At 37.3% G+C, this 26,760-nt stretch overlaps 3 protein-coding genes across 8 annotated transcripts; 1 reads left to right on the top strand and 2 right to left on the bottom strand.

Annotated features, from left to right (window-relative positions):
• On the bottom strand, positions 8 to 13,303 carry LOC109713672 (pre-mRNA-processing factor 39). Of its 4 annotated transcripts, XM_020237840.1 has the most exons (16): positions 13,211 to 13,292; positions 13,020 to 13,107; positions 10,896 to 10,981; positions 10,332 to 10,793; positions 10,115 to 10,221; positions 9,061 to 9,290; positions 8,291 to 8,458; positions 6,600 to 6,963; positions 5,968 to 6,111; positions 4,890 to 5,042; positions 4,696 to 4,812; positions 4,095 to 4,175; positions 3,850 to 4,002; positions 2,669 to 2,959; positions 2,260 to 2,367; positions 8 to 822 (listed from the first exon to the last, which is right to left on the bottom strand). In XM_020237840.1, the coding sequence occupies exons 4-16, from the start codon at positions 10,777 to 10,779 to the stop codon at positions 685 to 687; spliced, it is 2,502 nt and encodes an 833-aa protein (XP_020093429.1). In that variant the 5' UTR covers positions 10,780 to 10,793; positions 10,896 to 10,981; positions 13,020 to 13,107; positions 13,211 to 13,292; the 3' UTR covers positions 8 to 684. The 4 variants fall into 4 exon arrangements, with proteins under 4 accessions (XP_020093429.1, XP_020093430.1, XP_020093432.1 ...); XM_020237841.1 differs by lacking the exon at positions 10,896 to 10,981 and having other exon boundaries at positions 13,211 to 13,303; XM_020237843.1 differs by lacking the exons at positions 10,115 to 10,221; positions 10,332 to 10,793; positions 10,896 to 10,981; positions 13,020 to 13,107; positions 13,211 to 13,292 and adding an exon at positions 8,607 to 8,684 and having other exon boundaries at positions 9,061 to 9,201.
• On the top strand, positions 14,439 to 17,028 carry LOC109713764. Of its 3 annotated transcripts, none has more exons than XM_020237951.1 (7): positions 14,448 to 14,661; positions 14,752 to 14,869; positions 14,981 to 15,024; positions 15,334 to 15,444; positions 15,763 to 15,855; positions 15,985 to 16,103; positions 16,760 to 17,028. In XM_020237951.1, the coding sequence occupies exons 1-7, from the start codon at positions 14,576 to 14,578 to the stop codon at positions 16,885 to 16,887; spliced, it is 699 nt and encodes a 232-aa protein (XP_020093540.1). In that variant the 5' UTR covers positions 14,448 to 14,575; the 3' UTR covers positions 16,888 to 17,028. The 3 variants fall into 3 exon arrangements, with proteins under 3 accessions (XP_020093542.1, XP_020093540.1, XP_020093541.1); XM_020237952.1 differs by having other exon boundaries at positions 14,451 to 14,661; positions 14,747 to 14,869; XM_020237953.1 differs by lacking the exon at positions 16,760 to 17,028 and having other exon boundaries at positions 14,439 to 14,661; positions 15,950 to 16,108.
• LOC109714209 (DNA-directed RNA polymerase II subunit RPB2) lies at positions 17,381 to 26,584 on the bottom strand. Its single transcript, XM_020238716.1, has 25 exons — positions 26,115 to 26,584; positions 24,868 to 25,089; positions 24,486 to 24,776; positions 24,132 to 24,329; positions 23,570 to 23,634; positions 23,393 to 23,479; positions 23,197 to 23,317; positions 23,071 to 23,115; positions 22,852 to 22,989; positions 22,681 to 22,753; positions 22,515 to 22,591; positions 22,237 to 22,344; positions 21,969 to 22,085; positions 21,620 to 21,775; positions 21,423 to 21,524; positions 21,145 to 21,270; positions 20,977 to 21,054; positions 20,794 to 20,889; positions 20,545 to 20,660; positions 20,376 to 20,445; positions 20,246 to 20,299; positions 20,016 to 20,159; positions 19,624 to 19,923; positions 18,961 to 19,383; positions 17,381 to 18,197 (listed from the first exon to the last, which is right to left on the bottom strand). Exons 1-25 carry the CDS (start codon positions 26,355 to 26,357, stop codon positions 18,084 to 18,086), a joined length of 3,564 nt encoding a protein of 1,187 aa, XP_020094305.1. The 5' UTR covers positions 26,358 to 26,584; the 3' UTR covers positions 17,381 to 18,083.

The raw sequence follows: 26,760 nt of genomic DNA, 5'->3' as shown, positions 1-26,760 counted from the left end.
CCACTGATAGTGCAAATGACAAGACCAAATTCAAATCCCACTTAATGCATGAGTGGGCCAGCACTGGTAGCATCTTACAAACACCAAAAAAGGGTAAAAACAAAAAAAAAAAAAAAAACACATCACAACTAGTTCGGCGAAATTTCACATACACCATGCAATTTACTGCATCTGCACTTCACCAGTAATCTCATTTGTTTTACTTTTAACTAACCGATAAATTAAGAAGTTTAACTTTCCCAAGATACTAGTCACCAACCTACATCCTGTAGCCAGGTTTACTGAAAAAGAGAAAATGAAGAACCGGCTCGGCCTAGCGGGAGCTTCTTCACAAATGCTGTTTGAGTAGCTGTTCGGAACTGTTTTCGTAACAAAAGCTCACTTGTGTTTTGGTCTGAAAGCACCAAGGAACAGCAATCGGCTAACAATCAGACCTCAAGAAATTAACTTCATAAAGGGCCGGTCCTTCGTTAATGCATCAACGTGAAAATCCAATTAGAAAGACACCACCCAGGTAACAGATTACATTATCACTACATGAAAGCTTAGAAGCAAGTTTTGAACCCTCCTAAATTAGTCAATCTTTGACGTTGATCAAGTGAAAATACAACAGAGATGAGAGAAAAGGACCTAATCTAGTATACAGAGAGGCAGGTGTTATAGAAAAAGGAACAAGGGGTAGATCTAATAATACGTGCCATAATACGGCTGAGCCGCCGCTGCTGACGCCACAGGCTGCTGAGGGTAAGCTGCAGCCACTGCTGCTGTTGCTGCCACTGTCGCTGCTGCGGCTGCTGCTGCTGCAGGTTGTGGTGCATAAGCCTATCAAACCCAGGAGGAGGCAAACAAAGACGTGTTAAAAATAAACACAAAATGGACAAAACAGCTCGAGCACACCATATAGGATAAGCAAAAATTCTGACGTCAACATTTTTAAGCAGTAAATAAGCACATATTAAAGAACCAAATAAAACAATTCTCTGCAAGTTGCTTCCAACAGGGTCTATTTCTAACAGGGTCTAATGACATGCAGTCACCTTTTATAATGTTTTTACTATAAGAAACGAGTTGCAAATTTGAAGAAGAAACATATATAGTAATTAAGTAAGATATGAAACAAAGGTCACACATGTTAAGAGTTCACATGTGAATGGTCCGACATTGGATAAGTTAAGAGTGGATATATTCTAACGGGCCTAAACCTAATAGTCTTAAGCTTTTAGGTTGAACTAGTTCTTGCATTAGATATGTCACGTCTTTGGACTCGTGAGCCTAATTGGGCCGAGAACTTCCTAACAAGTGGTATCCGGGCCGATGGTTTGAAAATCCTGAGCTACTCATCTAAGTGGTTTGGTTCGATTAAGTTAGTGGCTCTTACAAAACATGACGGGTTCGTGGAAGTCATGGTAACGCGATAAACTAGTTCAGTACACTAAAAAAAAAGGGACCCCAGAGGCACGGGTCAGGTGCATGGGTTCAAACGGTTATTGCATTTAAAATAGTCGAGCTCAAGAAGCGCAATCCAATTGCATGGGCTCAGATGAATTCCCGAGTAGCGCAGGTTAAAGTATATGGACTCTGATAAAGGGTCCTTGGTGACTCATAAAAGAGCTTGAAAAGTATGTCTTAGAGAAGAGCTGAAAAACAACTTGGTGCAATGCTTCGAGTGTAAAAGATTTGAATTCAAAGAGGAGTTGAGGGAGAGTTTGATTAGTTCACATGTAAAAAAGGAAGCTCCTTAAGAGTTCATATGTGAGTCTCTCATCAGATAATTACTCTCGGTCTGCTAGGATGATTCAGCTGCATACATCACTGCACTTCCACTTGACACCTATCATAATGACTCAGCTGCATACATCACATGTCTCTCATCAGAAAATTACTCTCGGTCTGTTAGGATGTCTCAGCTGCATACATCACTGCACTTCCACTTGACACCTTACCATGGGAGAGTAAAAGGTTGATATATACTAGATTACTAGTGGGCCTAGATCCAATAGGCCGAAGCTTTTAAGTTGAATGGATTTCATTATCATCCTTGGGCTTATGTGTGCCTGGGGTGGGTGGACCTAGACAACACTCAACAAGAAGCCAACTAGATTAAAGTGCCAAAAGCAAATGTGATGGATATGTAGGCTCACTAGAAATTTAAACAGCTTATCCATATATGAGGCTGTTAAGCTTCCATCAATGGGGCCAATTGTTCAACAAAAATGCATCTCCCACTCGTTTACCAAAAATATTGAGAGACTTTAGTACCTGGGTAGGGTATGTTGCAGGATAAGCACTGTAAGTGGCAGCCTGAGGAGCTGGCTGAGGCACTGGTTGACCATAATTAGCATAACCTCCATATGCAGCATAACCAGCCTGCATAATTGTGTCACAAATGAGAAATGTCAATACATGTAAAATGAGTAAGAAACCAAAAATGAAATCCAAATATTATTTGTATAAGCCTGATTAAACCTGGGTGTCACTATGCTAAAACTACTTTATTATAACGAAAAACAAGTGCTACAGCAAATTTAGTAAGATTATTCATCAATATTTGTGTCATAATTACAGTTAAAGAGGTTTGCTACAATGAAGAAAAAAGTATTTTACATTATATCCAACTAAAAAGTACACAAAAAGAAACATCATAACTGAATTTGAACAACAATCGTACCTGTGGTGCATATCCAGTACTCCATTGCTGCCCTTGTGCTTGGGAAGTCGGAGGCCAGGCTGGAGCCTTTTGACCATAACCACTGGGCCACTGGCTCTGAGCATTTGGGTAGGCTCCCATAATTGATTGCCCTCCATCTCCAGTCTTAGCCATTTTAGCCCTGTCCGAGGCAAAGGTATCGTCAGCACTTCGTTTCCTTGATACTAATGCAGGCCTGTGACGCAAGAAAAGTATAGAATGCCGATTCTCAGCCTTCTTGATAGATTGAGCATCTCCAAACAGATCCAAAAACTGCGAGACAGTTGCAACTTGTATTAGTGAACAGGTTCTAAAAGAGCTAGAGCATTTTCAAATCATGTGATCCTCTAATGAAGAACATAGAATCTTATCCCTTTAAATTGTAACAGATATCATGGAATAAGTCAGGATGAAGTAACAACACTGTATAATTTATACAACGAAGGGAACTACATTGAATAAAACCAAAAAAAAATTAGCAGCTTATTTGTTCCATTGAATTTTCCTCCTCGACAAAAGTACTTTGGAAACTCAATAGAGATCATCAAAAACAAAAGTATTCTACAATAATTTTATAATCTTAAAGTAAAAAAGTATGGCACCTAAAAATTATAAATCATATTCATAGAATTTTAATAAACCTAGATGCTGGCATTGATGACAGATAACTAAAGTTATATTTTCTTCAGAATCACAGTGAATTTTATATGTGAAAATGATATATTAACTCCAGTTCTAAACAATGACCATTCTACAAGCCAAATCAAAGATCATAATAATCCAATAATATCACCGCATGTCAACTCCTTGAGACCATCCACCTCATATTACCCTCTCCATACTAACTAGATTCAGTTATATTTGAGTGGAACCAAGAGAAAAACAAAAAATGTCCCTCAGCTTCAACCATTCTTTCTGCTATTTCACAATGAGAAGATATTATAGACGCTGCAAAAACTTCCGGCGAAAAGCTATTGTGAAATTGAACATAAAGACATTCCATGGATTCCATACTCTACTACACCAAGAAGATAACGGGAAACAGAAAATCCATAGTTTCTTACATTTTCCATGACACAAACAAATGGTACAGAGTATTCACTAGATGTCATGACAACCAATGAAATTTAACAGATATATGAAACAGATTTTCAAACTTTTACCTCCAGGAATATCGAAGATATCTCTTCTCTGTCGCTCGTGCTTGCAGTCACGTTGGGATTTTCAGCATCAGGTGTAATGAACTTCTCCACCAATGAATCTACAGACTCAACATGCTTAGGAGATGGATGAATTGACTCTAGATGAATCACAGCCTACAAATATCAAATGACTAGGTTAAAAATAGACAACTAAAGAATCACAAATGGAAAAAGGGGGAAATTATCAGCTGAATTTCAAAACAAACCTCAAGAACAGGTCTTGACAGTTGCAGGTGACCCAAGGATCCAGATAATATTCCCCTTGCCTTTTCCAGATCACCAGCAACCTAGAGGAGTATAGCAAAAAAGAGCGAAGCCATAAATTTCATTAAAGAGTACAATAGAGAAGACATCTTAAATAAACTAGGATCAAAAGACACCGTGAATACAGTAACTCAATTCGCTGCGGGTGGTATGTTTTTGAATAAAATTCAGTAGACGAACCAAATTCCTTGTAAACAAAAATAGTATAGAAGTAAGAAAATTTCTAAAGTCACAAAATTTCTTTTTAAAAGTAAATAAATTTAGTAAGTTAACTATGAATGACAACTAGGTGGCTCAAGAGATGTTTAGCAGTATGCTAAAGGGAAGGAAGCACAAAGTTTAAGAATAGCACCTAGTCGAGAGTATTTGATTTTTTCTATTTTTGTATGCACGTGTGTTGTGGGTTGTTTTTGGGGTGGGTGGGGGTGGGGGTGCATATGTTTGAGCCTAGCGATCAAGCTATAATAAATATACTATGAAAATATAATCAAAGAGTTACTGTGACTTTTTCAACAACCAATGACAATAAAATGTATACCGTACCAAATATACAAATCGAGAGTACTGAATAATAAGCATAGGCAAAAGATGGCTCTGCTCTTTTTCCTGTTCAGCAGCAATAGCCTTTTCATAAACAGAAAAGGCAGCTTCTTTCTCTCCCTGCAAATTCAGATAAAAATTAGAGTAAAACTTGATGCAAAGATATGAGCAGAATTTAAAGTAATATTGAGAGGTACCTGACGATATTCCATATTCGCATGCTTCACAAGGGCTTCTAGCAGCCCAGGAGATCCTTCAGAGTATAGAAACTGATATACTTCACGTGCTCCTGAAACATCTCCACTTAGTTCCTTGAATCTGGCAGCAAAAAGGTGAATCTCTGGCTGTTTCTGTTTAGAAAAAGTATATACAAAATGTTAACATGCCTTGTACTAAAAAATAATAGATTAAAAAAAACACAATGATTAGAACTTAATCATGTATATGGGGAAATAACAACAAAGGATAAATATAAGTGACCTGAAACCCACATTCAGACAAGGGCAGCTATGCAAAGCAAAGACTACGCATTAGCACAAGAACAGCAAATTGCTGCACTTAGTGCTATTCACCAAGAACAAAGAAAACCTAGCATTTTGGACCTATGGAGATTGAATTTTGTGTTCACTAATATATTTGCAACTTCCTCAATCTTTTCTTATTTAACTTATACAAGCACCACTATTTGGATAACTACAGTAACAGATTTTCCATTATGTGCTCTTTGTCTGCGAACTATACAATGACAAATAAAGAGAGTTGGCACACAATCTGGAGAAAATTATAAAAGTTTTTTTTTCCATGTTATTCTTTTCTAAATCCCTCTTTCTTTTTCTTGACAAGCTTAAGAGCCTCTAAATTTTCCTCTGCCGGAAGCTTTCTTTTCATACAGATCCTCTAATCTCCAAGTCAGTTATGTTTGATACAGAACCCTCTCTCTTTGATTTGTCAAAGATGGGAGAGGGGTGGTTGGTTTGTCGGTGCTAGTACTGAGTGTGTGCTTTACGAACACATGGATGTGAAAATAAAACACCAAGGATAACACAATGTTTGTAAACAAACTAAAGAAGAAGCCATGTACAAGAAACAAAGACTTCATGTTAAGGCAATAACAGTAAGGAAGATATCAATAAAAAACTACTCTTGCTGTAGAGCAAATACTTCATGTCTTATTTTTCAGAAAAACCAGAAAAATGTTGGATATCACCATTAGCATATTATTACTTTCGAAGATAACAATAAACATGCATGCGTGGTTCTAGGTCTAATTCATACCTTCACAAAAACTTGAGTGGCACGAGCAAGAGCATTATTAGCAAGCTCCATGCTTCCACTAGCCTCCATACATAACACATAGCGGATCCAAAACTCGGGATAATTAGCACATGCAATTAGACATCTTTCATACAATTTGACAACCTGAAACAATCACAATGTTAAGAAGTAGAAAAGGGAAAAAGACAAAGAATCAAGCAAGTAAAAAAAATTAATATTCCAACAAAGAGAAGTTCACAAGAAGTACTCCATTAGCTGATTAGGGAGGCCCCTCAATATGAAAGGAGGGACCATCCTTGCCTGATAGATAGATGGTTAACTGGTTAAGTGGTAAGCAATAAGCAAACACCTGCATATATGAGATTCGAATTTCAAAAAAAACAGATATTGGCACAACATGTATGCGGAACCCAGAATGTCCATTGACAAATAAGGGTTTGAAATACTTAGCCTCATAGAAACCAAACAACATGCCCACGCTCTATCGTCAGTTCATTATCCCATTTTACAATGTAGCGTCATCGAACATACTAGCCATTAAAGCATAGAATGCAGCCAACATAAAGTGAAAGACATTAACGAAAAGTCTCAAAGCAACATAAGAAAATTAAAAAATAAAGTCAACCGCGTACCTTATTAAAGTCATCTCCCCTCTCTATAAAATCAAGATAGTTCTGCCAGTTTTCAAGCTCTGAGTCATCAAGTGGCCTGACATGGAAGTATGGCCTTCTTATAGCTGTTTCAAAACCAACGATCTTAGAATCGTACTCTTTAGCTTTCTTATACATCTCTTCCCTAATTGCAATATACTTCTCCAACTCCTCTGCTTCTGTTAAACCTGCACTTACGGGTTTAGGAGACTGTTCTACACCATCAGAACGAACCTCGCCCTCAAGACCTTGTTGGCCATCATTCTCTGTTGTGGCAGACAACAAAGCAGCTTCTTCGGCAGTTCTTATTTCTGACAAAGGTCGAGTAGCAGCCAAGTCTTTGAAACTGTTATGTAAAGAAGAAGAAAATTGAATGAAACAATAAGATTTCAAAGGTTGACCCAGGATAGCTTCAAAAAGTCTGCTATTACATATGCACACGCAATTGAGCCTACAACTACTTTATTATTCGTGTCCATTGCCACATTATCACTAAGGTGCAGATGGTAACATGGAGTACAAGCATAAGGACTCCCAGATAAATGAAGATAGACACATCAAAGTGAGAACACTAATAGGCATGAGAAGTAACAGATAGCTTGATGATTTGGGATACACTTCGCCTTTATGTCAAAGTCAAACTCAATTCATGCTCCTTCAACTACTTACACGCTCCGATTCAAGTGATAAAAGAAGTCAAATGACCACTGGGGGATGTGGGAGAGGATTACAGTATATACCGTGGAGTGCTTGCTACAGTAAATAATACAACATACACAACATAGCAGATGACTTGTTATGATCAATCAACCATAATTTATCTAAAGCACCTTATATAGGAACCCAGCTATTTCCCCCGACCAATTCAAAATGAAATCACAAATTTAGTATCATTGTGGAAAAACATTAGTACATTTAGCTAATAGCAAATAAGCTTACGGAAGTGTGTAAGGTAACGAATAATAGATCACTGATGCCAGCATAAAGGCTGAAACAATAATATGAAAGAAAAGTTCAGCCTGAACATGGTCATTGCCCCAGATAAAAACACAGGAAAAGCGTTTCTCAAGCACATACCGAGAGACCTAGGATCAAGGCTCCAATCCAGGCACCTTGTCCTAGGTGTACACCTCGGCCGAGGCACAAGATGCTGATTAGACATTCCTGCCTGGATACAGATTTTGGATTTTGCGAGGGAGTTTTGGATGTTTATGAACAAGGTTTTACAAACCTTGATTGCAAATTTCAGATGTTTGCATACATAACTAAAATAAGCGTTTGGTCAATATTTTAGCATTTATATCAAATTGCATCACTAGACTGATTTGTTAATTGTTTATTGTTATGATTCAATTTAACATGATATCATTTTTCTGAATCTTACTAGTTATTTGTTTATAGTGGTTGTATAGGTCTTCTAGTGAGTATTTTAACAAAAATAATAAGTGGGTAAATGCACCCCTCTTTTTCCTCAGGCATGTACATAGTGCACCTTGTGCCTTGTGCGCAGACTCCAAGAGCCCTTGAGCCTGGGTGTGCCTTACAACTAAAACCATGAATAGATCTAAGGATTCAATGTCAGAGAGCTATGACTTAAGTAATTCTCCGTTGATTGCTCTACTAGAATTCTAATGGATGCAAAGAAAGAAAAAGCAAACAAAAAGAATGCATACCAATTAAAATAGCGATCAAGCTGTTGTATCGGATGCTCAAGTATTCTTGTATAAATCATCGCAAGATGACTCCATGCCTGATGAGACTCTTCATATCTAATGTACTCATCCCACAACAGATCTGATCGATAATCTGTCCCTACATATGCCAAACCTCGTTCAAACAGCCTGAAGGACGAAAAAGCATGTAAAGAGGTTATTGCACGTGCCCAGTACTCACAAGCGTGTTGCAAATCGAGTATTAAGATGACAAGTCTTAATTTTTTTCTAATAGCAGATGACACTTCCAAAGTTGGCACAAATACACTGCATTTACCTTCCAGATAAAATCATACTATGCCCTTGGAATGGAGGAGGAAAAGGGCCATCTTAGCCCATAATTCAGCGTAGTCTCCTGAGCAGCATTTTGATTAACGATGTACCCATGATAGCCTCAAAGTAAAGGTAGCAGTAACTCATGGACTACAAGTTTTCTACGGGACCTTTCGGAGATAAGAAAAGGAGGGCATACACAGAGGCCAAAATGATGAAAGAGAAAAGCTAAAAGAATTGAATAGAGCTACACAATATAGATGAAAACAAGGGTAGGCACATTAGAAAAGATTTTTTTTTCTAAAGTGCATTCCCATCAAACCTTTTCTCCATGCATATGGTTATCACTGTCCATTCATGCAAAATGTGGTTAGAATATGTAAAAACCATGACTAACCTATCATTACAAAAGAAGATCAATGGGAAGTATAGCAGAAAATGAACTGAATATGTGTTACCTTCTAATGACATCTGGATCCTCGTATGTTGATATGGCAAACTGACAATAGTTAACCCATATTTCCACTGAGTAGGTCACTGCCAGAACAGCCCTTTCATAAACCTCCACAACCTTTTCCACGCTATCAAGACGCCCTTCATGATCAGCATATTTTTTCCAGTAGCCAAAACATAGAGGGAATTCAACTAAAAATGAATCATAGACTTTTCTAATCTTTATAATGTTATTCTGCAAGGAAAAGATTAAGACAAACATGTTAGCACAAACCAAGACGTGAATAACAAATATTTCATAAAGAAAGGTGAAAAAAATGATTAAGTGATATAAGTATTAAAAACACTATGTGGACAAATAAATTTGATAGCGACTCAGTCATATTATTCATTCCCTCCACACGATTAATGCTTTAGTGTGATCAACTATACTGCCTTCTTCAGAAGGCAGCCCCACGTTCATTGGATTCATGTAAGATGAAGCCAAGTGAATTTTAAACTTTAAAGCCATGTTTTATCTTCCTCTTCCATACAGAGATACATCCAGACTGCAGACTTGCATCACAATTACTTAACGATAGGTTGAGAACTAGACATAGATATTCACAGTTATCTCCAGCTCTTGTTTTAACTATTGGATAGGCATTACAGGCAAAATCTATAATAACAGAATAAGTGAGAATCTAAAGAACATATCCAAATAGTACATCAACTAGATGCTTCAGATAATAAAGAGGGTGAATTTTTAGTAGTTTAAAGGTTAGGAGGGAAAGAAGAAAATATCCACAATTTAGAAAATGGAGGAGAGTAAAAATACTAAAGTATCTGCCGGACCAAATGATTTAGTCTATAAATGCTTTAAAGACACACAAATTCAACCTCCAGTAGTTAAAGATAAGTGAAAGATATTAGGCTGAGACGCCAAGAACTAAAGTATCTGCCAATCCAATGACGTGATCAGTAAGTTCGTTCAAGAATATTCTAAACATTCAGAAAACAAAATTTTGAAGTTGAAGATAAATACAGTAAGATCAACAAACTAAGGAAACCAGATCATACCTCTGCAACTTTCTCTGTTTCTTCAATAAGGGCTGTCCAAGCATTGAAGTCTAAACAATTTACTCTAACCATATTCCACAATCTCTCCTCTTCAGGAGAATATGCCGCTGCAAAAAGAAAATTGGGAAAATTACATCAACATGAAAACAATAATCGTGAAGAATAAGCAGACAAGAACCAATAATAGCTCATTGGAAATAGCACGAAATTCCAATACCATCCTCGTATGGTTGCCCAAGAACTTGACCACTTGCATCATTTGTCAAAACTCCATTCTCGGTAACTCCAGTAGATTGATAACTTGCCACATCAGCAGCAGTTCCGTTCAAAGAACTGTAATCAACTGGGTACGTACTAGCAGTGGTGTCTTGGCTTCCAATGTTTTGACCAGCTCCAGAAGCCTCATTATCATTTTCAGACTCCGAAGCCATACCATATGTGGCTTCCTGTGCAACAGAGCCTGAATTTTGAATTTCAATTTTTGCTTCAGGATTTGTGTTATCCACTGAAGCATAAACAGCAGCTGCAGAAGATGCAGGATCAGCTTCTCCACCAGCAGCAGTAGCGTCTGGATTGGAGGCTGCATATCCAGCAGGCAATTGACCAGTGGATGGATAGTCTGTAGAAGCTACTGCTGGAGGAACCACGAATTGACTATCTTCCATTATATCCAAATAACCTAATAAAGCAAAAGAAAGAGTAGCAACATACAAAGAATTTAATTTAACATAGTAGAAGTGGAAATGGACTTCATAAGAGATGTGTAATCATTTCATAGTACAAGGGTTGCAAAGTACAGTCCTCGGCTATCAGACTTGAATTATCAACAAACTCGAGACCCTCTTCAGTTATACTCAGACAGCACAGCTAAGGAAAAGGCACAATAAAAGGATTATAAAGATTATATTATTTTAATGATTCAAGTAGAAGGGATGCAGATAACAACAAAGATAAATTATTTTTCTGAAAATCAGAGAAAACGAGCATGATTTGAGATAGACAGGCAGACAGTAGAGGCCATAAACAATTGAAATAGCTTTTATTAGCAGTAACATAATGCATTTTCCATCATTCTCAGCTAGGCACCTAAGCAGAACATTTAATCATCCACTTGCCAGAAAATTTTACATGGTAGAGGCACGGTCAAAAGAAGCAGAAATAATTTAGCTAATTATCTTTTCACTTTGAACTGATTCCAAGAGCAGGCGGTACAAGAAAAAGAATATCATACTAGCTCTTTCATCATGTCAAAAAACAATGCATAGAGTACAACTACATGGATCAAAGAAAGATCCTATTACAGTTCATGAGAACTTTACAATATGATAATTCAAAATTGATTATCGAAATTCAAGTTCGTACCAATTTAAACTAGTGTTAGCGATAAGAAATTGATAACAAGCCACCAGATTTGAGTAATATGTGTGCCAACAAAAATACAAATAATGTGATAAGAGATGAACAATCAACCAAAGAATTTGCAGATCAAGTGAATCCAAGTGAAAAAGAGTAAATAAAACAAGAATATGTGGTAAAATAAAGATAGACTTCCTTTGGCACCATTTACAATTTTCTTGGTCTTTAACTCAAATCTTATGTAATCAGATAAAAGAAAAAATTTTATGCAATTAGATCATAGAAACAGCATACTCAAAACATCTATATTGTTTTTTTGGCAATAAAAAGCCCCCAAAAAAAATTTTCCACTTTGTTTTTTTCAGAAAAGAAGAGTATGTAGATAGCCAACAATAGCAAGGAGAAACCACCAGCCAGAATATTATGAATTTGAATTTGAAAACAAATAAATAAAAGATGTGTTAGGGAACATGGCTTAATATAACAAAAGACTATATTAATATTTTATGTAACCTATAAAACCTGAATGAATAGGAAAGAAAAAGATAACAAAGATAAAAGAAAGATAATCATTTTATACAATAATAAGTCAAATATATTACCACGCAACCATTAAAAATGTACAACTGAATCATCAATCAAAATATTAGTTTCAAATTAGCTGATTTGAGAAAATATAAGATGATTGGCTCAACAACTGAAATAATTTTGGAATTTCTGGGTGAGCTAACAACATTCAACATATATATGAATGTCATTAGCCTATTCTCCAAACAATTGCTGGATCAACTAATATGACTGATTGGCAGACCCATACAAGTTAAATATATTATCATTAATTCTAAGATCCGCTCATTCATCATAGGCAATGTAAACAGAAGACACAAAAACCTAGTATCCAAAACATTCCATATTCATTCATTCTTTTAATTTATGCTGATCTCTGAACCTAAAGGTGAGTATTTAAGTTTCAATTCAGCACATGAAGTAGATAAATGGTCCAACTTTGGATTCCCAGAATTTAACCTATAACCGCTTCCAACAGGAACTAAACTTATTGCGAGATCACATATTAAGTTTTATATCTAAAGGCCATTAAGATGCAGCCACCATACCGCATTGTTTCATCACTTCAACACTGCAAAAACAATCTAACTCTCTGTAATTAACCTAAGTCCACAATTGATCAAGGAAGCAAACATCTAAAAAATTGTAGAATACCGAAACACTAATCACGAGCGTCCCCTGCGATCAAAGCCCAAAAAGGCGCAACCTGTTCATCGATTTCAGCCAAAAGAACACTAAAATCGCCATAAACCTATCAAAATCTAATCCAAGAGATACACGCTGAAACATTAATCACGAGCATCCCCCAGGATCAAACTCCAAAAAGGCGAAAAACCTTTCATCAATTTCAGCAACAAGAACACAAAAATCGCCAACAAAATCAATCAAAATCATAATAATTTCTGCATGAGATTTATCCGCTCCACTTTCAGACCAAATACAATCATCTAAACACAAAAAAACCCTTAAAAAATTCGCACACCTTCGTACGACGGAGGAAAAGGTTCCCGCAGAGGACGCCGATCTCGCCCTCGCCGTATAATTCGACACCCGCGGCGGAGCGAGAAACCCTAGCTCCAAAAGCGTCGGTGGAGAGGTTCGTAGGAATCGATTAGGGTAACGGAGAGGAGAGGAGAGGAGAGGAGAGGATAAAGAGAGGGGAAAGGAAAGTACCAGAAGAGGGGGTCGATGGAGAGAGTGAGAGGTTCGAGGAGGAGGAGGAGGAAGAGGCCGAAAAAAGGTCGAGGCGATTTGGAAATTTGGGGTTTAGGGCACAGTTGAAAAGAAAGCCATTACGGCCGTTTAGATCAGATCCGACGGCTAATATCCACATCAGGACGAACCGGCTTGATCGGGTTCGGACTTCGGATCAAGAAACTTTGACCCGAAACTTTCGGGCTCGGCTCCGCTCCGAATGGTGAGTTTGGTTTATAGTTAGTTAATTCGGATTCAGCCAAAATCGGAATAAAATTCGTATCTCAATCTTTAAATTGGTTAAAAAATACGACTTAAAAAATAAATTCGTCAATTATTCGAATACGCGATTTATATGAAAATTATACGTTCGCTAATTAAAAATTTGGGATAAAAAAATCGGCCATTAAACTAAATTTTTTCTCTAAATTTATACTATTAGTATATATAGTTATAAATTCTTAAGAATATAAAAATAGATATTTACAAAATAAAGTAGATAAAGCAAAAAAAAGCAATAATAAATTTCACTGTCATCTTTATCTTCATCTTTTTCACAATCCACGTATATTGAAAATTTATGAAGTTTTTCAATAATTTGCGAATAATTCGGTAATAATTTGGAAAGGGATTTTATCTAAAAATTTTGTGCATTTTTTTTGGCCGAATAGTTCGGCTTACGCAAATTTTCGCGAATAATAAATCTAACCCAAAAATTCACGTTTTATTTCGAATTTTTGAGAATAAATCACATATGGACTGTTTTGTTCGGATTTTTAATAATTCATGAATTAACTAACTAAACTTTGGTCACTCACCAGCTACAATTGCATGCACGCAACGATGGTGTTTGGTTTTTTGGAAAAAGCATGACAAATTATTATTTCAATTTATTTGATTCGAGTAAGTTACCAATACTTTAATTTAAAATTTCAATATATCGTTTATGTCTACATATTTAATTAATACACCTTATGTAATTTTTACAGCTATAAATTTATTAAAATAAAAAATGTTTAAATTTTAAAGTTTGTGTGCCGCTTACTTACTTACTTACTTACTTACTAACTAGTTCTCATCAAATAAATAGAAAAGTTGATAGTAAAATTAAATTTTTATAAGGTGGGGTATTTTCATATTAAGTTCTATGCGGTTTTACTTATAAATTATATAAAATATTAAGTATTTTCTAATAAAGGCTACACAGCACAACTGTGAAATGAACGCCCACGAGTTCAAAATACCAAATAGAAGTGTAAAAAATGTGGATTTTGACTGAAGCATTTCATCGAACACCTTATCTACACCATTAGTTTTCCGTAAAGAAAAAGAAAAAAAAAAAAAATGGTGGAGAGATTCTTCTCCACAAGTCAACCTGTTGATCTCTCTTCTATCCAATCATTGACCCTCCTCTCGGGGCCTCCATGTTGGTATATTTCTCCTCCCCCGCCCCCCTTTTTTTCTTTTTCTTTTTTTTTTTACTATTATCACTTTTTTTTGTGCATTTTTTGATAGAACAGTGGAAAGAGCTCTCTCTTATTCCAATTCGCAATCAACTGTGCGTTGGGTAGTGATCGTGATGTGGTATTCATCTGCAGCAAGCGAAAATTCGAGAACAAGCCCCCATTTTTATCACAAGTCGGTCAAAAACACCTCCTTTTTCTTGTTTCAATATCAAATTAATTTGGCCTATTATTTGTAGCATGTTTATTTGTTCATGTGATTGATTAATTTCCTTTCTCTTTTCAGAATGTTGATCCATCTTCGGACGCGCTTCAACAAATACAAATGAAGTAAGAATCCTTCATCTTTTAGTTTGGAATTATATGTACTTGTTTTTTAGTATGAAGTACTGAAATACCGTTCTCTGACAACTTAAGCTTTTAAACGGCTAACAATTGGTTCACATGGCATTACAGCATAAGATTCTAAGTTCAAATCCCACCAGCCTCCTAGCCTCGTTTAATTCAAAGTGTCATTCTCTAGTAGCTTAAGTTTTTGTAGACAAACTGTTATTTTGCACTTGTATAATGGACGAGTACAACGCGATCATCTTGTTCTCAAGGATGAGTATTTGACTTCGATTACTCGTCGGCTTTTAGGTACGTCGAAGATGACGAAGGAATCAAAAAGTATTTTGCTGCATTTCACCTGCACGAGAGCTTTCCGGTAGCAGTTATTATTGACGATTTCGGAGATTTCTTTAGCGAGAGGTAAGTTCCTGCGTGCTAACTCGTGTCTATGATTGATCTGCGAAGTAACGCAGCTTCAACAATAATTATTTGCATGACATAAATGTTTCTTCGCAAGAGTGAAAAGTTTCACTGCGAAGTTGCTAAATTTACTAGCTGAGTTATTGCTGCGCGTATCCAAATCTGCATCAAATCTTCCTGTCTCTGCTTCAATTTTATCTTCTATTTGTCTGTATTCCTGTTTAGTTTTCAGAAACCCTACTGTCCATCTTTACTACTACACTTGTCTTAGCAAAACATAGTTTCACAGTGTTTTATAATGATGTTCAAATGTTACAGGATTTGTCAACAAAGATACGCCAATGCGAGAGGTAGAGACATAGCCATGGTTCGGACGTTGGCCCTATGCCAGGATGCTATTGCACATGCAAAGTAAAAGTTCACTGAACTCTTAATAATATATAATAATTACACATCGAATTTATTTCATCTAGCGAATGTGTGAAAGTTTTCTTGTATTATTTAGTACATGGTTCATAACTCGAAATGTATTTCTCCCAGCGGGAGAATGCAAACGACGGGGACGTGCGCTCTTTTACTCGCTGATACACACCAGGGCGACACGCCTAGATTGTTATTCATTTATAAGCGATGGATAAAGTGCATCTTTACAATTAGAGGTAAACTTGCGTGGTCTGTGATTCATTTTGATATTTGGCACTGAAGTGGTGAGATTGCATAATGCTGTTTTGTTTTACATTTGCATCGCAAGTGCTTCTGTTACATCTTTATCTTATAATTCTGTTGAAAATGTTTTTACGGTGACCAAACGATCGAGTTTATCAAGAGATTGCTTCAACATTATGCCCTTTTTTCCCTGCAATCTGATGTGGAAATCCTTGTTTTTGCGTGAATTCAAGACATCATTTGATTTGATGGCTGTGTTTACTTGCCTTTTACTCTCCAATTCCTAAATGTAAGTTTAATAATCTACCAAAAAAAAAAAAAAAAAATCTGTAAATACTACTGGCATACTTTTGTTAAAGGGAGTTTAGGGTAAACATGGGAGGGAAAGTGACTACAGGAATCTAATAGACCTGCTGTTTTGTATATAGGATAGATTTAGCTTTTTGTGCCTGTTTTTGGAATTCTCTCATGTAAATTGACTTGACTTTTGTCCCTTCAACTCAGTTTATTCCCTCTGGTTAGAACCCAGTTTTCCTAAATTTGTCTGAAGTATCATGAAATTACAGATAGGCACAAAATATGCTTTTCCTTTAATCATATTTTTGCATTGTTAAGGTGATAAATGATCTCTCGTTTTCGTTGTTAAAAGGTGATGGCTCAGGTTCATACATGCTAAAGGCTAACAGCGTCCCCGGCAGCAGCAAAGAGAAGGCGACGATCGCCAGATACTCGATAGCACTTCAATATCTGATGCTCGAGGAGATTATTGAGGAATGACCCTATTCTATTCTACTGTTGAAGGGGACTATGCCATTGTGATTGGCATATATATCTCAATGGGGTTACAATAATAGCTTTTTTTGGGTTTACTTGTGACTATTTGGCTTATTTTGTCCGACTTTTAAAACAGCTTTTCCATGCGAGTGTTCTACAAACAAAATATCCTGCAGTGTTGCTACAGCAGAAAATTAAGATTAACTTACTAAACTAGAAGCACAAACTCTAATTTAAAGTTTCTAGTTCAACTGCAGTGGGCAGCTATTGCGACGATTTCAGAAAAAGAGTAGAGCATATTTCCAAAAAACATCCCTTAATGAAGTGTCACTTCAGAAACAAGAAGCAAGGGAGAACCTGCCCTTTAAGCAATTCATCAAATATCAATTCATCAAATATCAAGCAAAGATAATCTTCATCCTGGTGTTAAATTGCAAATATTCATTGCACTTAATCTTAAGCATTGGATACCCTTTGTTTTGAAAGAGAGAGAGAGTTGAAACGCAACATCATATTTAATCTTCCGAATGTTTAGTCAACATTTATCCCATCACTAACAAGATACACACTACACAGAGGGGCTCAGTCTCATTATTCTCATTACATAAACAAGTTACGCGCACAACACGAGTAATCAAATAAATAGGAAATGATACATGTGTTTTTCAACAAATCTACTACATCGAACCTGTGAAGTTCAAAAAGCACCTAAAATCAACAGTTTGGCTCTACAAGAGGAATAACACCCAATGAAGCAAGCATAGATTTTACTAAGCAGCTACATCTTCCGTAGGCTCTCTATAGCATACAGTAAAAGAGGATTCTCCACTAGAAATGAACACAAAGATATGCGTGAAAAGATTATGAACCCTCATATAAACACCAAAAATAGTTAAGTCCCTAAGTCAAAATGTTATGTCCTTGCCATAAAGACGAAGATGCAACATTTGTGCCACCATCTAAACTACACAGCCAATTGAAGTATTCTATTTGCGGCGGTGACTTTCAGATTCATGCCCTTTTGAGTGCACTGGGGATTAGTGTTGAGAAGTAATGCATATACCGTTCTCGGAATTGGGCCTCCCCTTATCCAGTTTAAGCTGGTACTTCCCATGCTTTTTGTTCTATAGGAGAGGTCAGATACTACAGTATTTTTAAGCTCATTTCCTCTTTTGATCTTTGGATGGCTAATTTTATGCTCATTTCTTCTTTTGATCTTTGGATGGCTTCTCTTCCTTTGTGAGCATTCTGGGAGCAATAGCCATGGCCATTAGCTCTTGGAAAAGCAGCTTACATGCGTAAGGTATGTGCACCTGCAAATCAGAGAACAGCCATTTTTGTTAAACATCCGAATAGTTAAGAATTTGCATGTCGGAATTCCCAACTGAAAAGCATTGGTGTCTCCACCATCCAGCGAGAATGCTTCCAATAACATGTAAATAGTACATGCTACCAACTTTTTCACACTCAGATGCCCAGGGTTTACTATTGGAGGGTTTACTATAAGGTGGTGGTACTAGTAATGATCCAAGGACTAAAAAATCTATAACATGCACTATTCATATGCTATTCGAAGCACTCAACAAGGACTCAGTGTATCAATATTTTTTTTGACTAGTTATGGAACACAATCATCATGACAAAGAAAAAACTATGTAGACTGAAACAGTAGAAAAGATCTGGAAACAAAATGCAGAAACTGGTATAGCATAGCAAATTTTCAGAAACTTTTTGGCTGAAGCCCCCTCAATTTTCTATCATAGTGATAAGAGTTTTTAATCATTCAATAGAATTGGGGACTATGGCATTCTTTGGGCCCGTATTTCAGCTGAAGGAGTTACGGGTTCCACTAGCAACTAACAGCTGACAGCAGAAAAAGTCATTAATTTCAAACAAAAATTCCATTTTAAATTTCCAGCAATAACTCAAATCAAACGAGCAGAAATCGAGCTTATGTCAACTAAAAAAACAAAAAAAAAAAACATCAAGTTCAGATGGCTTCTGAAAATGGCCTATAGTTTTAGCAGGTGACTATCAAATAAAGATAGTAAGGCATGCCAGGGACTAAGTCCTCACCTGAACAATGTCAGTTTTATTCTTGCAACCTCTGCACTCGAAGGAATTCTTCTTAAGGTTAGCAATGGCAATGAGTCCACATTTTTCACATACATGGACTCTATAAGCATCACTCTGGTCGAACAACCTTTCTTTCAAGAAGAACGCAGCCCCATGTGCAATCATGCAATCTCTCTCCATCTCGCCAAAACGCAAACCGCCATCTCGGGACCGCCCCTCTGCGGGCTGCCTGGTGAGGATCTGCACAGGCCCGCGCCCTCGCGAGTGGATCTTATCATCCACCATGTGCTTCAGCCTCTGGTAGTACGTGGGGCCAAGGAAAATCATGGCAGTCAATTTCCTACCAGTGTGACCATTGTACATGGTCTCGAACCCTCGCATTTGGTATCCACACTTGTGAAGAGCTTTGCTAATGTTGTCCACCTAAAAAGATTGCAATACACATTTATGTTCCAAATTCCAAGGGTGACAACAAATATTGCTTTACATTTGTCAAGTTACTTTGTTTTTAAGTTATTGCCGAAAATCATTGCTCTTGAACGGACATATCAGAGACACCAGACCACTAAATAACATTTTCTTAGCTAACATAATTTCAGTTCAGAGGATTTAGCAGCCTTGCGCATAACTGAATAATGCACAAAACATCTGAAATGTATTTACCGTGACATCAGTAAAAGGAGTAGCATCTCCTTCCTTCCCCATATGGGCAGCAACCTTCCCCATAATGCATTCAATAAGCTGACCGATGGTCATACGAGAAGGAATGGCATGTGGATTCACAATGATATCAGGTGTTATGCCTTCAATGGTCCATGGCATGTCCTCTTGTGTATAAGTCATTCCGACAGTTCCCTTTTGTCCATGCCTACTACTGAATTTATCTCCAATTTGGGGTATCCGAACTGATCTCATTCTCACTTTCACAAATCTCAAGCCATCAGCATTAGTAGTTAGAAGAACCTGTATGAAGCGTTCAAGATTCATATATAACTGGACTGCTGCTATATAAAAGAGTGAATGACATAAGAAACCAATGCAAACACAAGGCAAACCTGATCAACCATCCCGCTTTCACTGTGACGTAAACATGTACTATGATCACGCCTAGTGTATCTCGAAGCTTGTCCTTGAGAATCGTCTTGTGAGATTGGAGATGTCTTTCCAATAATCACATCTTCACCAGATACCCTTGTACCCTGATTCCATGAATTTTCATTTAGAAAACCAAATGGTTTTATGTTGCCTAATAGGATGATAGATTCAGCAAACTACAAAATCTTACCGGAGGCGCAAGACCATCATCATCTAATTTGTCATAAGATCCATGACGCATTCCCTGGTCAAATGACAAGTTTAATGTACAGTTGAATGAAAAATGAAGAACCAAACTGTTCCATTTTGAACAAGCTCACCATAGTGTTCTCCCTATTTGGGCGCCCAAAATCTTCTTTAACCAGAGTACCCATCTTCTTTTCTTCGTCTCTGGACAAGGTGGTCACAGACGTCACGGGTAAGCACTCTTGTCATTCAGAAACAAACAGAAAACAGAATGAAGAATTATCAGAATTTTTGGCACCATACCTGTAAGAACGGAAAAATAATGATCTGAAGAACCCACGATCAATTGAAGATTGGTTCATGATAACAGAGTCTTCTTGGTTATATCCAGAGTAACACGCAATAGCAACAATCGCATTCTTCATAGGTTTTCAAAGCAAGGTTGTCAGCAGATGTGCACGCAGTGAAATAATTATAGGTAGATGAATATATTTTAGAATTGATCACAAATATAAGGAAATAACGGATAGCAAAGAATAATCAATCACTCACAATGCCAGCCGGCAACTGCCTAAAGTGCAAATGCTCCATTGCACGAGTAGTAACAAGAGGCTTCTGTGGATAATATAGAACATACGCCAATGTATCCTGCATCAAGCAACCGAGTAATACATATTACAACTGACAGAATAAACAAAGTGTAACTAAAATGTCACTAAAATAGCTTGGACTCACCATTCGTAGCTGGTAGTTGGTAACATATATCCCCATGGCTTGCTTGCCCATTGCTGATTGGTATGTATTACGAGGGGACTGAACAAAAAAATAAAAAATAAAAAATAAAAACAAGAAAAGAGGAGTAGGATAGAAAAAGGCTAATGAATATTATTTGATAGTGATCACCTGGTTGTGGTCTGGAAAAGGAATGATGGATGCACAGACGCCCAATATCAAAGATGGATGAATCTCACAGTGGGTGTAAGTTTCAGAGTATGCCTCATCAGGATTTTGTCTTGCATTCACAAGATCCTAAAATATTTACAAGACTTAAATTACAAGGCCATTGCACCAAACATTGTGCCAAATATAAGAATGATCAACTGTATAAGCTTTTTAAATTTTTTTAATTCGGACAGGTTCTTTCGAAGGGCAGGAAAAGATAATAATACAAAAAAACTCACGTTAATAGTCATGGATATCATAGTAGTTTCTTCTTCTTCGGTATCAATGTATTCAATGAATCCTTTTGCAACTAGATCATGCCAGCCTTCTTCTGGAGATTCCTGGAGAAATATAAGTAGATGACTACAGTTAGAGTTCCATGGGTGTATACAACTGCTAATCTTGTATAAGTTATTGAACTTTTAGGACATCAGACCCTCTGCTGCAAGGCTCGAATATCTTTCTTTTTTATCAGCAGCCTTTGATTTTCAACAATAAACAGTGGCCGACTGCAGCGACCGTAGTCTGTATAAAGGCGTAGTTCCTTAAGACGAATATCTCGTACAACTCCAACCTCAGTGTTGACATCAATCTGATAAAGTAAAATTATAATAAGACAGCAGTTCTAAGGTTAAGTTTTACAACAATAAAAAGTCAGGCACCATTAAATTTGAATATTCCGTATTACACCAACAACAGTCACTCACAATGCTTTACTATTACAGGTGATATAAGCAACTAAAGGACAAGATATCCTTTCGGACGTGAAAGTTGGGAATGCAAACCTGTCTTCTCAAACGTCTCAAGGTCCTGACCAAGAGGTCAGGGTTTCGATGAATACCAACCCAACAGCCATTAACAAAAATTTTAGCTGCTTGAGGAATAACAGCAGGTGATATTTCCTACAAAAAGCACAGCCAATAAAAATGTCGATGAGAAGATAAATAATATGAGGACACAAGCATGGAAGACCAGTTAAACCAGACAGTAAGCACGCAAACAAACAAAAGATACCCATAATTTGCAAAATATCCCGAAATAAGAAAAACATACCTCAAAGTTTTCAGTGCCCCACTCCTCTAAGAACTCCAGAATAGGATTTGCAGCCGATCCAACAGTGATATACACCATTAAAGCAAGATTTTTCACCAATCCACAAGCCTGATACCACCACAAGTAGAAGCATCATATATTATCCAAAGTGCACAATGCTCTGAAATTTATGATTGGCTATACAATCAATCCTTACTATCTATAAGGTGAATTATCACTTAGCAGATATATTTGCAACTGCAAATTCCAGAACAATTTCACTGCTGCATATTACAAACCTGTCCTTCTGGTGTTTCAGCAGGACACATCATTCCCCAATGAGAATTATGCAACTGTCGAGGTTTTGCCAACTTCCCTAAAGATATAATCAGGAGATTTTCCTCAAAGTCCCGAAAATAAAAGGATGCCTTCAGTTTAATAGCACTAATAAGATCATTTTTTTACCTTCACGCCCAATTGGAGAGTTCAACCTCCGTAAATGAGATAGTGTAGATGCGTATGTCAGGCGATTCAACACCTGTAAGTAGACACAAACAAAACCAAAACATGGGACTTCAAAACAAGTGAAAATGAAAGAAAAAAAGGAAAACATTTAGATATGAAAACGTGTAAGACCTGGGAAACCCCTGCTCTTGTACCAGCTTGATTTGCTTGCCCCCAATTTCCAGTAGCAAGAGAGTACTTGAGACCACTTGTGACAGTTTTTGCTTTGATAGCAAATTGAAGATTTACTTCTTTCCCATTATCTACACACTGTAGAATTACAAGATTAGTACAAGTTGCTTATATATATTCAGAAGCTACAAAATACCAACATTTTGTAAACGAGGGTACCTTTTGAACATACGATCTCACGTCCCTTGTCAATTTTCTGAAAAGCTGCATTTGCAAAAACAAGAGAACATTACCACTGAAGTCTTATTACAGACTCCAATTTCACAAACGTAATCATTAACAAACCATTCTGAACAGGCCTCCAAGTAAGGGACCAGCAAGGTCCAGCCTTTTGTTGCCATAATGGTCCCTGTCATCTTCCGGCCTCCGGCCGATGGCACACAGCAAGAGACGATGAATTATGTACCTTCATAAAAGGAAAAGAAAGTTAGAAACTGTATTTCCAGCTAACAAAGGGAAGGAAGAAAGATAAGTAACGTACCCAAAATAGTATGCTTTCTTAGTTTCGCAGAATTCTCCGACACCAACATGAGGCAACATTTCCTTTTGAAGGATTTCTTTTGCATACCTGCAAAAGGAAAAAACTTACCCTTAACCATAGTAAAAACTCACCCTTAACCAACTACGAGGTATTAATGGATAGTTTGTCAAAACATACTTAATTCTCTTCTCCCTCGTGACACCGACAGTTGCCCCGCGCTTTCCTATGTAATCCAATGCCACCTGGTGAGACAAGTGGCATGTGAGTAAACAAGTAACACTCAAACAAAACTAAGTAGGCAGCAAAAAGTACAATTGCAAAAGGGCATCATGACAAAGGCAACAAATTTCAAATGGACATAATATCATATCTGCATAACTAGCAGGTAAACCACAGCATAGTTGCATGTCCAAGATATACAGCGAATACATACAAAATTATGTCTCTTCATAGCAATCTAACAGACTACATAGTTACGGCTCAAGTTTTCACAGTTCTCAATTTGAGAAGATAAGCACCCCAAACAGATTGATTTGGAAACAAAGAGCATATTGTGTACTTCTTTTACCGCATTGTATATTCCTGATAAAAAATATGAGTAATGCAGCTTTCAATTTCAAACATATTCATCATGAAAGAAAGATCCAGAGGCCACATTGATTGTAAAAGCATATAAAGCAATTCACAACTTTATTTGATCCTTATCAAGAATATAGAAGAAAAGGTACTTGAAAATTACCTGCTGATTTTGAATAACAAATGCTTCCTCCAGAGATGGTCTTAATAATTCCATCATTTGTGTATCAGAAAAGTCATAACATATATGTTCAAGTATGTCCTTGTCAGCAACAAAACCTAATGCTCGGAAGACAATAATTATCGGGATATCTGCTCGAATATACGGAAGGGTAGCTCGAATATACTGCCCTGAGGAGCCCTGTACACAAGTGGAGAAACTCATAACGTCTAAAATGTTTTACTACGCTAATTGCCAAAATTAGAACATTAACCCAGAAACCAAGACAAATTGACCAAAAAAGAAAAAAAAGGAAAAAAGAAACTACTCATCAGATTAAAAATGAAATGTACTGACCCCTTTTGCACTAGTGCGAGAAAGCATTCGGACAAACATACTGCTAGCTGGTCTATTCTGGTTCTCCGCCATAGACCGGACTTCAGCCACATAGGCATACTTATTAGGCTGTCTTTTCTTAAATACATAGACATGATTGGTACTCATCTTCTCCTGCGCAATAAGAACTTTCTCACTTCCATTAATTATGAAGTATCCACCTTGGTCATAAGGACATTCTCCAAGTTCAGTTAAATCTTTTTCAGATTGCTGATATAATGTGCAATAACTGGACCGCAACATGATAGGAACCTATGATAGGGAAAAAAAACAAAACAGCTCTGTGTGAGAATCATATTACAAACATCAACCAGCAGAAATGAAAATTGATGTCAGACATTACCTTTCCAATAAAAACTTTTGGATATTCCTGAGTCTCCGTGACCTCCTCACAATCATGTCCTTTCTTTACAACTCTGTAAGTTACATCAACATATAATGGGGCCGAGTATGTCAGATTTCTAAGCCTTGCAGCTTTTGGAAACAAGGTAGCAGTTTCTCCATCAGACTCAGTCATCATAGGCCTACTTAAATATATCTGGCCAAAGCTAATCTTGTGCAGTGTCTGCCAAACCATATAGATATATATTAAACTTATAAATTCAAAAGGAAAAATAAAGAAGACAAGAATAAGGGCATAAATTTATCAGCAAAAACCTCTAACAACAAGCACTAAAAGCAGGAAAGGAAAGAAGCAGGTAAGCACCTCTATATAAAGCATTATTAACACTGGTGACTTTTCCTTCTTACACTAGAATCAATTACATCAAGATAATACTGCTAACTGGCACAAAGTTCATGATCAGCAGAATATCCAATACCAACATGTTGCTCAAAGATTAAACAGGTCGATTTTTTTGAACGATAAAACACACTCCGGTAATAAAAAGATCGCTCAATTGTTTCTACTCCAACTTTTTCTTCGTTACCAGAATAGTACTTCAGTTTTTTTTTCAACCCTAACCTTCGAACCCACTGAGTCATTGACAAATAAAATATCTTTTTGATGCATGTAAATTGCGTTATTATCAATAAATAAAATTTCAATAACCCAATTACAATAAATATCTTTGTGAGGCAGGAAACATCTTTCCACATTAATTCATAGGATTTCATTAGGGGTTTTCATGAGACCTATGAACAGCTTAAGGCCACTTCTTTCTTTAGGGAAACTAAATCATTCTTTTTACAACGATGACCAAATTTTCCAGTTCAAATTGTTCTCGTTTTCTGAGTTTCCTTCTCCTTTTCTCCTCAAGAAGAGGAGAGGTTGGCTGATTTTGTAAGCTTGATAATCTAGCGTTTCAATGCTCCCTTCGAATCATCATTGCTTCTTTAATGGTTTTGTTGTCATTCTAAGTTTTCAAAAATTAGTAATCCCCTTTCAATTCTCCTTCGTCATAGAATTAGAAGAAGAACGGCCGAATACTTCTATCAAAATCGCTCAAGAGGCCATCAAAATCAAGTTTTTTCACCATCATCCTCCCGATTGCGAAGCACGGATCCTTCCTTTTCTCACGGACTCCCACCAAAACCCTAATCCGACAATAAAGGGCAAAGGATGAGACCCAAGAAGTGGGGGTATCGCACCTCCGAGAACTCGGATTGGCGCCCGGGGTTGTGCTGGGACTCGGGACGGATCTCGATGTCGGCGGACTCGTCGACGATCTCCTGCATGGTGTTCTGGATGAACTCGTCGAAGGAATCGAGCTGCTGCCGCACCAAGCCCTTCTCCTCGAAGTAGGCGCTGATCACCGCCCACGCGTCCTCCTGCGTGATCTCCTCCTCCTCGTCCTCCTCGATCTCCATCCCCGCGTTCTCCTCCTCCATCATCTCCTCCTTTCCCCCGTCACACAACCCTAGCTCTTTCGATCGGTCAATCCGAACCTGCTCTCGATCGCCTTCCCAAAACCCTAGCTTGCAAGGCCGAAGCAGGGGATCGAGAGATAAACCCTAGCGACAGCGAGAGTGGGTTTCCCCCGTGCGAGTGAAGAGGAAGGAGAGAGCCGAGCTTCGCGCGGCTCGAACGCTCTACAATGGAAAAAAAAATAAGGGAAAAGAAAAGGTGAAAGGTCGGGTTAATAAGAGAGGAGAATAGAAAGACCGACCAAAGCCGGTGGGCAATGTCTGAAATTACGAAATTACCCTCTCCCCTTGATTTTATTTAGATTTTATTTTTTCTGAGAGAAAAGTAGCACGCTACCTGCTACATTCATTAAGCTGGTATTTATTGAGG

This window comes from Ananas comosus, linkage group 8 (genome assembly GCF_001540865.1).
Source record: "Ananas comosus cultivar F153 linkage group 8, ASM154086v1, whole genome shotgun sequence".
NCBI lineage: Eukaryota > Viridiplantae > Streptophyta > Magnoliopsida > Poales > Bromeliaceae > Ananas > Ananas comosus.
Note: the sequence above shows the minus strand (reverse complement) of the source record. Positions and strands in the feature narration are given on the sequence as shown.